Below are 11747 nucleotides of genomic sequence, written 5' to 3' on the forward strand. Positions count from 1 at the left end.
TTCATCACATTCACACAATTATCCCATTTGCTCCACTTGTATATTTCTATGTAATCCTTATTATTTGTATGTATAATAATTAAGTACTAGTACAATTTACATAATGTAGAAGGTATTTGTGAAATGGAAGGAGTATATATGTGTATATATATCATGATGAGATGAGAGGACATTTCAACTAGGGAAATAATGCTCCAAAGTTCGTAAATTTCCATGGATGTTTAAAGTCAGTTAAGCCGGCTGTCCGGTGACAAGGCGCCTAACTAATAAAATTGTCTTTGGAAAATCTTTCCATGAAATAAATTTGTAGGTCATGCGTTGACTGACTAGCTTGGCACCCCAAGTCAACAAACCCTATAATCAAAGTAAAGTGGTATGTGACAAGCGTTGACTGACTTAAGTCACAAATATCAAAAAAATCTATTAATATCAATTGTAGACACCACAATTATCTTCATCCACAAATTAGAAGGAAAAAATTATATTAAGAACAATGATTAAGGTTTTAGTAATACTTCTTACTTTCCTTAGATTTCAATCTATTGTATCATCGTCTAACCAAACATGCTTGTTTAGCTACTCAAGAAGTGGAGGGAAGAATAATGGCAACAAATATAAACACACCCTTCATAATCTCCTAACCACCTTTTCATCTCAAGCCACAACTACAAACACGGGGTTTTACAATTCTACCCTCTTTAACCGATTGGCAAATGATAATATGTATGGGCTGTACATGTGTCGTGGCGATATTGATCGCCAGTCATGTCGTGCTTGTGTCAACTATGCAAAACACGCCATCCTTTCAAAACGATATACTACTAATTATGGGCATGAGGCTTTGTTTTGGTACGACCATTGTATGATTCGTTACTCTAACAAACCAATTACTGGCATATTGAATGTTAATACTTCGATGTTGGCTACTTGGGACATGTACAACGTGACCGGTAACGTGACTCGTTTCACGCAAATTTTAAGGAATACAATGAATTTATTATCAGTCCGGGCTGCTAATTGTCGTTCAGGGAAGAAATTTGCAACGAGTATAGTGAAGCTAACAGAGGATGAATCTTTGTACGCTTTGGCACAGTGTACGCCAGACTTGACCGTGAAGGATTGCCGCAAGTGTTTGGTAACAGCGATTGAAACACTACATAAAATGGGTCGTAGCAAGAGTGGAAAAATTCTTCAACTCAATTGCATGGTTCGGTTTGAGATGTTTCCATTCTTTTACAGTGACAAGATTAAGCCCTTGGAGTCTTCTGCTGTTAACTTGACTGAAATAAGGCTACGAGGTAGGTCAAATTTTCCTGATACACTTATTTATGTAAGGTTTTACTCCCTCCGTTAAGTCATTTATTATTTATTTCGGATTAAAATATACTTCATAGATAATCTAAAAGGTAAAAACTTAATTGAGATAGAAGTAATCGAGATCCCTCTTCTATCTTCTTTGTTCTTTCACAAATAATTTGTCATAATACCATACCTTTATATAATACTCCATGCCAGTATCTCATTTTCAGGGGTGGAACCAGGAACAAAGTTACCTAGCGCTAAATTAAAATAATAAATAAATTGAATTTTTTAAAATTCAAAGACTAGAGAAAAAATTGATAACTCCACAACTATACATGTTTATACATAATATAGTTATGTTGGTGTGTCGTCTTAGCAATGTAGAGCCAAATATAATAAATTACGAGTTTTAATATTTATTTGATATCATATTGCAAAGAAGCATAATATGCTCAATTATAACTATTTTAATTAGTTAACTAAACCCATTTAGATTGAACTCATAAGAAAATTTCTAGGAAATGTACATAATACTAAGTCTCACTCGTACGACTTGAAATTATGCGTATCAAATTGGATTAAGAAAATTGCCACCTTTAGAGTATATAATACGGAGTATTACTTAGATAAAAAAAAAAAAAAAAAAAAAGAAGTACACAACATGTTTTTTTCGATTATAACTCACTTGTTAGACATAAAATAGAAGTATGTATTAAAATGGTTTAAAAACCAAGATATTGCGAGATATCAATTACTCAGTTACACAAACTAAAAAGTTGTTCAAAATACGGAGTACATGATATGAATTACTAAGAAATAGTATAAGTTTTTAATATATTCATTTTAAGGGAAATCTAGAAAATGACAACACATGTAAGCTTCGTGCCCTTATGAATGGGGAAAACAAACAAAAAAAAAACATGAGAAATTGGCATAAAGTTAGAGAACATTAATTTAAAGGATTGTATTTAAATAGAAGGGGAGACAGGATAGAGAAAATAAAGAAAGCGGGACAATATAAAGGAATAAAAAAAAGAAAAGAGAATAATTCTCATGCATGAGTCATACGCATAGCAAATAGCAGCGTACTAAAAAAACCATCGAGAATGAAAGTGGCGAGTTTCGAACTTGCTCCACTGTTGTTGGAGGTGAATGTTTGACCATTAAGCAACTAAAATCAAGATGATATATCTATACACTGAAAGCTACATATTTTATTTCGAGAAATCATCTCGGGCTATAGCCCGAGTAGCCTAGGCCCAGTTCCGCCCCGCTCATTTCTTCTATTTTCTTTTGTACACAAGAATTAACGAAATAAATTTAGACTACATAAATTCCATAATTCAACGTGCAATTGAAATTGGACCACACAACTCCACATACATAAAAGGATAGAGAAAAGAAAATGTGGCTTGAATTAAATAAGAAAAGAGGGAGGAAATGAAAGACTTGGAGGGAGTATATATGATATTTTTTGTTGAGTATTTCATATCATATATTTTTTATTATGGTGACTTGGTGAGGGCTCCGCAACTCCTACCTTACGTATGCATTGGGTAAACTAATAATGTTAATAGCTCTGTTAACTCAGCTTTTTTTTTTTTTTATGATGAAGCGACCCGCAGTCGCTAACGTTGAGTAAACTAAGAATGTTGTTCCCCTGACTACGATTTATTTTATTTTATTTCTTTGTTATGCAGTTCGATTGGGGTCCTATAACAGCTCTGTTAACTCAACTTCATCTTCACCATCTTCTGTATCCGCTACTACACCCGCGATAACCGCATTTAAAGGTAATATTATCTCTCTCACAAATAAATTATTATTTGGGTTCTCTTGCTCGCAGCGGAAGCATGTCACTACAACAAACAAACAAACAAACAAACAAACAAACAAACAAGGTGTAAGGACCGTCTCACACACACACAACCACGAAATAGGGAATACTAGTACAGTTGTGCGGAAGCGTGATATATCTCATGTTGGACCTCTGTTGCACCGGTGTTCACTATCCATAATAGTACGATATTGTCCGCTTTGGACCAAGCCCTCGCGGATTTAATCTTAGGTTCCTTCTCAAAAGGTCTCGTACTATTATATTTTGTAAACACTTATAAAGATTATCTTACATCTTTATTCTACCGATGTAGGACATGATTTTTCACCTTAACAATCTTACCCTCAAACAAAGAATCATCATATTAACTAGGACCTTGACCTCCATGGAGAATTCCTACACTCTACAGCCCCAACTTTTAGACACCTGAAACATCACCAAGTCTTGATAACCTCCCCTTAGCCAACAAACCATGCTATCGTGAGACATATCTTGCACCACATGTTACCGCCTAGTCAAGTGAATGCCCCCACATATGTCATTCTTCGAAATTTGCTACACATGTATATCGACCATCTTCTGCATGTCCATGTGTCATTCTTCAAAATTTGCTACACATGTATATCGAACATCTTCTGCATCTAATATACCTTGGATCGAGTTATCCACTTCAGAAGTCGTAGAACACCAACGATCTCTGGCATCCAACCTGAAAAGGACTCACTAGACCTTTGGCACCTAATAAGGCTTCAGCTGATCAACAGCTCTAGTACACAAAAGGTCTTTACCCCACAAGACCTATGGCGTCTTTCATCCATTTAGCTCTGGACTCGGCATGCTCAAGGCTCCACCTCGACCTAGGAATTACATGCCTTAGAGTGTACGCCACCTTCAATTCTTGACTCAATGCTTCACCAACGTACCACCCTATGGACTTGAGAATTGCAAACAATCTGTTAGATCGAGCCCACGAGTCCGTGACTCACGAATGCTATAAATTCCGCTCTCCAAGCTCCACTATTTGTACATTGTAGGGCCTAGGCCCAAGTTTAACCTTGGGCTCTGATACCACTTGGGCTCATTCATACTGTTGCATAGACCTGTTGTACCGTTTATGAACTTACAATCCATTAAGTTTCTCAAACTCGTACTCAATAGATCTTAATTGTGTTAGCCTCTAACCAAGTACAAGAGAGAATTTTTAAAAGGTACACCTAATTTACCCCCCTCCCCCTCTTAGGAGTTTATCGTTCTTAACTCTTCATAGCGCCATACTCTCAAGATAACGTTTCTCATTTTTACATGTGATAACATTTCGTATCCAAGACTCGAAACATAGTCATACGACATGATCAAAGGTCGAGTAATCCGCGATCCAGAAACATGGCCCACACAACATGTCCAAAGGTCGAAAACACTTGGAAACATGGCTCAAACAACATAACCAAAGCTCTAATTCCTCCGGAAACATGGCCCACACGACATGAACCAAACACCCGGAAGGGGCGGAAAGCAAGCCAAGTAGCGAATTAATGTCTTTCTCCACTTAGATACTAAGCTCAATAAGCAATGAGGGCACACAATGAATTAAAATTTGACGTATACAAAATCAAATATGAATCCAATGACCATTAAAGGTAAAGATTACATATTTCAGACAAACATTCAAAACGTCATCAAACATGAGTTTGGTCATAAACAAAGTGTTTCAATGATAAACTAGTGTCAACATACCCGACACAAGCAGTAGAACAAGGTTTAGATGTATAATAAACAAGAACTAAAACTTCAATCCAAAACAACAAATTGGAACTCGTCCACAACAAAGGTCCATTTTAAACGGCCATACCAGTTCTGGACATACGAATGGAGTGATTCCAACTGGAGGTGATAACAAATCCTCTGATGAGGGAGATATAGCCGTTTTACGGAAACCTAACAGTGCAGGAAAAGGCTTTCCCTAACCCCGCGCGAGGTCGAACTTCTCCTACAGTTCAGTGCCTGAACCCCCTCTAGTCCAATCGCGCGCGCGACTCAAGCTAATTTTTACTCAATTTTATTTTACATACTCTTGTTAATACACATACAAAAACAATATATACAAACCCAAGATTGATTCACAAGTCTCATAAATGCATTAGATATGATCAAAACTATATCTATTATAAGAATTGTCAACAAAATAAATCACAACTTTACCCAAAATCTCTCCAACTTCAAAGTTGAGGCACAATATTACAACAATACAACAATTTTCAATATACAGGTCTTATAAATTATTTAACATTCATAAAAAATGCTTTTCAAGACAAAATCAACCTAAAGACCTCATCGTTTTCTTAAAAAAAAAAAAACTCGAATCCTAGCACAACCAAACACACAAACATTTATACCGAATAACCCATCTACATTATCTTTTGTCTACCAAAAGATCGTCTAAAAGAAAAGGATCCACTTCCGCAAAATCAAAGATCTACTCTAAAGCAATTATCAAGACAAAAGATATGAAAAACGTCATCTTTTAAAGATGAGATTTTAAAGAGCGAAGGTAAAGGTAAAAAAACTTATATCAAATGTAAGGGAACGATGAGTGGAGAACGATTGCACAAGAATCTTCGAATTTCGGTGAGGAACGTAGAAGTTAAGTTAGTTTTAAGATGAGATCTAAACAAATGGGTAAAAAGATGGATTTTATAAAAGTTGGAGAAAAATAAGATTTTATAACATGAAAAAATGGAGGATGATGAGAGAAGAAGAATGAATAAAAGATTGGGTCATTTAACTTTGAGTGAGGCATTATTAATACCAATAGAGAGAAAGATGAGAGAGAAAGTTTCTCTCAAAAACTAGAAAATTTAGGAATCTGAAAACCTCTTTTCTTATCTCCTTCCCAAGCTCTTCTTCCTTCTTCTTCTTCAATCATCAATTCTCATGATCATCTTCTAACTCCTTCATGATTATGTAGATCTTTAATCTTATTTTTACTTCTTTAATATAAAAATTCTCACTCGTGTTTCTTGATTTTCTTCTTCCTAATGACTAGATTTTAATTTGCTCTCCATTTTAGCCTAAGATAACTTTTTCAGTCTTATGTCTTAGTTAAGGGAAGTTTAAACTTAGGAATTAATAACAATATTTCAACAATTAACTACATAAATCAACCAAGGCATTTTTGATTTAAATCAAGAAGTCAAGAAGTTTCATAGAACATTCTCTGAGTTTATTTTCATGTTTTGATTATATCAAAACAATGAACTATGTTAATTTTTGTGTTTAGAGTATTTGCTTTGATTTGATCTGTAACTATACAAAGGGTTTTGTATAGTGATTTGAAGGTAAAGATGGTTAGCATGAATGCATGATGAACAACTTTGGTGGTATTTGTTTACTAGAAGTTTTTGGACTATTTTTTGCAAAATAGGTTCACCTTGAGTTGATGCTCTTAGATCTGTTTTCTCTACTTTTGGGATTAGTTTTTGTTTTTGTAATTTTTTTTTCTTTTGGGGTTTTAAAGATTTCGACTTTCGTTTGAGAGTCTTATTTTTTTGCCCTTGTTATCTTGGTTCGATATTGGTAATATGAAAGTTGTTGTCTTTCTTTTACCGCTTTCATCCGCAAGGATGTTATGGGTTAATTTCGATTAACCTAGTTTCCTTACCTTATAAAAAAAAGGATTTTTGATTTCTTTAGATTAGAAATGTATCTTATGCTGAATGTCCCTTGTTATTTGTGTAGAATTTGTAAGATTATTTCTAAGTTTATTTATTATTCTAATGATTTTATTTTTTAATTCTTTCATGAGATATTAAAGTGACATACGGAGAATCCCTTCTTTGTATCCTTTTATCTTTATGGTTACTTCCTGTTGAATAAAAATTATTGGAATTTTGTTAACCGCTGGATGGATTGATTTATAATTATCTTAGTTTCCTCCACTTCAAATAAACACCGGCCACACTTAAATCTATCAGAACATCTCCAATGGACAATTACAATATATTGTAACTTGTGCCACATCGATTTTTCAAGCCACCCTCCTTTTCGGCTATCTACTACTCCAATGACAAACTACAACATCCTGTAGCTTCTTTGGGTCCACATTCTTGTCTTTATCCAATGAAATTTTTGCTTTTTTTTTATTTTTTTTTAAAGCAAGTCATGTAGCTTTGTAGAGCTATGATACTTGCAAGCTCCATCTAAATATTCCAACTCCACTGTTGAGCTTTATACTTTTTTTTTTTTTTTTTTTGCAAAAGTTGCAATCATGTCAATAAAGAAAACCACCAAAGAATTATCCAAATATTAATTCAATTCTCTATTGTGTGTTATAAATCTCACGCAACAGTTAGAGTTTATTTGTCTAATCGTATATATTTGCATGCAAACAGTTGAAGTAGAGATCTCTCCGCTCGTTAACGGTAATAAGACGTTGCGCTTTGTGCCTATGATCGTTGCTAACTCGTCAATGATGAAAGAGAACGGTAATAAAGATTAGCTCTTTTATTTCTTATTTTCCTATTTCTTATTGTTTTAACTTTTTTTTAAAAAAAAAATGACATTATACAAACTTGAAACACTTTTATTGAAACACTACTCTAGATCCCAAGAAATACATGAATATATATAATATTTTTACATTTTCGTTTATTATTTATAGATTTTTTATTAACACCCTATGAATCTTTAAATTTTAACCCATTGGTATTTTGTTTTGAGGAAAAAAAAATTGATTTGTAAAATTAATCAACTCAATTGAGTATCTCATGAAATGTGTATATTAATAAAAGTATTTATTTAAAGTCAAAACTAATTGCTTGTTCTCTTAGTATATATCTCATTATGTTGTTTTAAAAGTTCTTCAACAAAATATTACTTTCAACTAAAACACGGAATAGATGCTCACAAAAATCATGATAAAAGTAAGCAACTTCGAGATGCTAAAGAATAACGCTCAAGTAGATCATGATATAATGTACATTAATTCTTTTTTTTTTAAATACTTTATTTTTGTGAGCATTAAATTTGTTTAATCAATTGAAGGCCTTTTCTATGCTATTTGTTGTCAATATTTAGTGTGAGTATTAATTGTTCTAGTGGCATATATTTCAATATTTCAATATTTGGTATGATGTAGGAAATGAGGTTGGTCTACAAAGCGAGTGACTATTAAATCATTCTCACGGTGGAGTGAATGCAGCATTTGGGGTTTTTCGAGTACAAGTGATCGATGAAAATAATATTGATGACACTCACCTAATGAAACCTATTTCCAAATATAATGGAAAATATTACAAAAATAACTTATGTTGTTGTTTAGCATAAATCATTATGGTATTATTATGTCAAAAAACACAAATTTATACTTGCATTATTTTCTTATTGATGATGCAGTGAGAGTCTGATGTATGTGATATGAAATGTTATACAAGTATTGTTACCTCCGAAAAATGTGTCGATGTTGGTTAAAAAATAAACATTATATCACAATTAAATCTTACAAAAAAATTCAAGCTGAACTATATTGAAGATCACCTATTACGGACATTACAAATAACAAAAAAAATAAAGTGTGAACATTATTATAAGAAAGTAAAAAAAAAATGTGAACTTAATTGTGACTGTCAGTGAAGGATTTAATTTTAAGGTCTTTTAAGCCCGGATTCAATTCTAAGTATTAATCAAACTTACAAATAGGTTAAACCATGCAATAAAAAAATAATGACTAACTCAAACTTTTTATATTTATACAAGTTGGTGATTTTGACAATCCTACTTCTTTGGTCATGATTTCGTATTTTCGTTCCTTGATAAGCACTTGACAAATTCTAAAATTAACCGGGATTTACAACACGGTAAAACCGAAGCTAAAAAAACGAGCATATATAATTAGACTTCTTTGTGATGCCTTTTTTGTTTTAATACCATTATGACACTCATACTCCACTTTTTTTTATACCAATTTTCTATAATTGTAGTTTTTTTTTTCAATTTTTTTATTATCAATTTCACTTAGACTTCCCACTTTTTTTCGAATCTGGTCACTGGCCTAATAAATAATGCCGATTTCTTTTAGAGGATATTTATGTTCCTTAAAAAAAAAACTGTGGTTGAATAATCGAAAGAGCAATGTGATCAAGTTGATGAATGATTCATTTTTATAATCCCTTTCATTCATCAAAGAATTTGTCAATTGGTCATTCAGCGAATCATCGCACACTTCAGCAGCAAGTGGAGCACTACTCAGGACTTCAACACTGACCTTTTCTACTGAAGTTCCCATAAAATAATCTCTTCTTATGAAAAAATTATAAAAATAATAAAAGTTATTGGTGAAATTGGATTTTGAATCGATACACAGATTGTAATTTCAAAGACAACAAATTTCCAAGCGCAAGTGTAAATATATAATTACAAAGTTTAACCATTATAAGAATATGAGTTAGCTCAAGTAGTAAGAGCTCTCTTATTCCAACCATGAATTTGGGGTTCGATTTTCACCCGCAACATAGCTGCTCTCATTCAAACAAAATAAAATAAAATAAAAAATTAACCATCATAGACAAAACGAACTCAATCACCTTTCGAATACTTGAGTTAACGATTAATTTATTGTAACTGTAGTGAAAATAAATTAAAATCACCTTTCATTAGTTTATACCCACCATTTTCATATTATTATTCATTACCGTCTTAGATAATTAATCAACGTTCATTCGTTCCTTTACTGAGTTACCAATCTACCACCCGCCAAAAAGGATTTACTAATTTATAAATTGTAACATGCTTGATATCCTCCCTTATCTACTAAATGGATATGCATCCTCACAAATTTTCCCTCCAATAATCTTTCTAAATAAGGTAGCTAATAACAATTATGTATACGTTAACTAAATAAGGAAGCTAATAATTATAATTAATTATTTTATTAAATTATTATCTTTTCATTAAAATTAATCTTTTTATCAAATTATATTATTTTTTTTTAGAGAAAAGAACCATTCATTAATATTACGTCATATGACACTTACAAAGAATAAGTATAATCGAAAACAAATATAATGGAAACCAAAGAAAAATAATTTTCTTATAAACAAGGGATCTCAAAACAGCATCTGATAATTCGGCTCGTCCTATTATCGCTATCTTCATTTAGCTTTTGAGGGGATCTTTCGTTTGATTTATGAGATAAATTTACCTCTGACTGGTTCCAAAGATCGTTGACAAATCACTTTTACCATTTGAAAGAACACGCTGCAAACCATAAACGAACTACTCTTGACTATATTACTGATGAAATTAAACCCACGAATAGATGGAAAACCCCCGAAATAAGGGACGGAAAAACGATTCTCACCAAAATGGAGACTTTTATTGAATAGAAGATAAATATTCATACTATTGATTAAAATTTGAAACAATTTTGGGGCTTACCATCGATCGGTTGATAATCGCAAATTATATTTTTTTTCTATAATATTTTAATTTAAATTTTAAAAAAATTGTATCAAACTATGAATTACTAAATATTTGATTGATGTTATTATTTGAGAATAATTTGACTCATACTAGGTATAATACAAAATATACTCCCTCCAATTCAACATATTCTTTTCAAAAATACATTTCAACATGCTACTCAATCTCTTAATTAATTTTCAGTTTCAACTTTTTATTTCTCAAACCAAAATGCATTGGCGGGAAAATGAACAACTAATGGGGTACCACTATTATATATGTAATTTAGTAGAAATAAAAAAAAAATTCTATAAGACGTTCATTTAATGCCCAGGGTCTAACCTAGTTAATAATTCATTTAACAACTTCATTTTACCCTCATTATTATTTTAAACTGACTTATTCTATACTTTTATGTAAAACGATTTGAAAATGATTTAGATAACACCTTCTAATACAAATACACCATACGAATGTCAATTAACAAAGTCAAATCAAACTTTTAATATATTTTTTCACACATTTGAGTTAGTAATACTCCTCTTCCTCGGTCATTTGTTTACTTATTTTATTTTAAGTGTTTCAGTCAATTGTTTATCTTTTTATTTTAGAAATGTTTCTGACGGATAGCTTGGTCCTCCACACTCAATTTGTGCACTTATCATCCAATAATTGTCCATATATTTTTCTTTTTTTGATTTTTGTGCCAAATTCAAAAATAAACAAATGACCGGGAAAAAGGGAGTAACACCTTCTAAACCCCCTATACAATCTAGCTTAACCAAGATAGGCATAATCCCTCATTCGCTCCCATAGAACGAAACATGGTAAGCAAACAAATTACTTTTACCATTATCCTTCAAATTACCTGTTGTGCGGAAGCGTGAATACCTCGTGTTGGGCCTCTGCTGCACCGGTATCCACAACTCATAATAGTACGATATTGTCCGCTTTGGGCCAAGCCCTCACGGATTTACTCTTGGGCTCCTTCCCAAAAGGTCTCGTAGTATTATATTTTGTAGACACTTATAAGGATGATCTTCCATCTTTATTCTACCGATGTGGGACATGAGTTTGCACACTAACAATTCTCCCCTCAAACCAAGGACCATCATCTTGACTTGAACCTTGACCAACATGGAGAACTCTACTC

At 32.5% G+C, this 11747-nt stretch overlaps 1 protein-coding gene across 2 annotated transcripts; it reads left to right on the plus strand.

Moving 5' to 3' along the window:
• The first annotated feature begins 440 nt into the window (after window positions 1-440).
• LOC141642622 (putative cysteine-rich receptor-like protein kinase 9) lies at window positions 441-8587 on the plus strand. 2 transcript variants are annotated; one of them, XM_074451466.1, is made up of 4 exons: window positions 441-1298; window positions 3003-3095; window positions 7528-7620; window positions 8274-8587. In XM_074451466.1, exons 1-4 carry the CDS (start codon window positions 494-496, stop codon window positions 8300-8302), a joined length of 1020 nt encoding a protein of 339 aa, XP_074307567.1. In that variant the 5' UTR covers window positions 441-493; the 3' UTR covers window positions 8303-8587. The 2 variants fall into 2 exon arrangements, with proteins under 2 accessions (XP_074307567.1, XP_074307568.1); XM_074451467.1 differs by lacking the exon at window positions 7528-7620.
• Window positions 8588-11747: the final 3160 nt, after the last annotated feature.

This window comes from Silene latifolia, chromosome 2 (assembly GCF_048544455.1).
Source record: "Silene latifolia isolate original U9 population chromosome 2, ASM4854445v1, whole genome shotgun sequence".
Classification (NCBI taxonomy): domain Eukaryota; kingdom Viridiplantae; phylum Streptophyta; class Magnoliopsida; order Caryophyllales; family Caryophyllaceae; genus Silene; species Silene latifolia.

Excerpts from the sequence above, each read along its gene's own strand:
- LOC141642622 (XM_074451466.1), top strand. The coding sequence starts at position 494 with ATGATTAAGGTTTTAGTAATACTTCTTACTTTCCTTAGATTTCAATCT. Across the intron at positions 1,299-3,002 it reads GACTGAAATAAGGCTACGAG|TTCGATTGGGGTCCTATAAC; the intron begins GTAGGTCAAATT and ends TTTGTTATGCAG. Across the intron at positions 3,096-7,527 it reads CGCGATAACCGCATTTAAAG|TTGAAGTAGAGATCTCTCCG; the intron begins GTAATATTATCT and ends GCATGCAAACAG.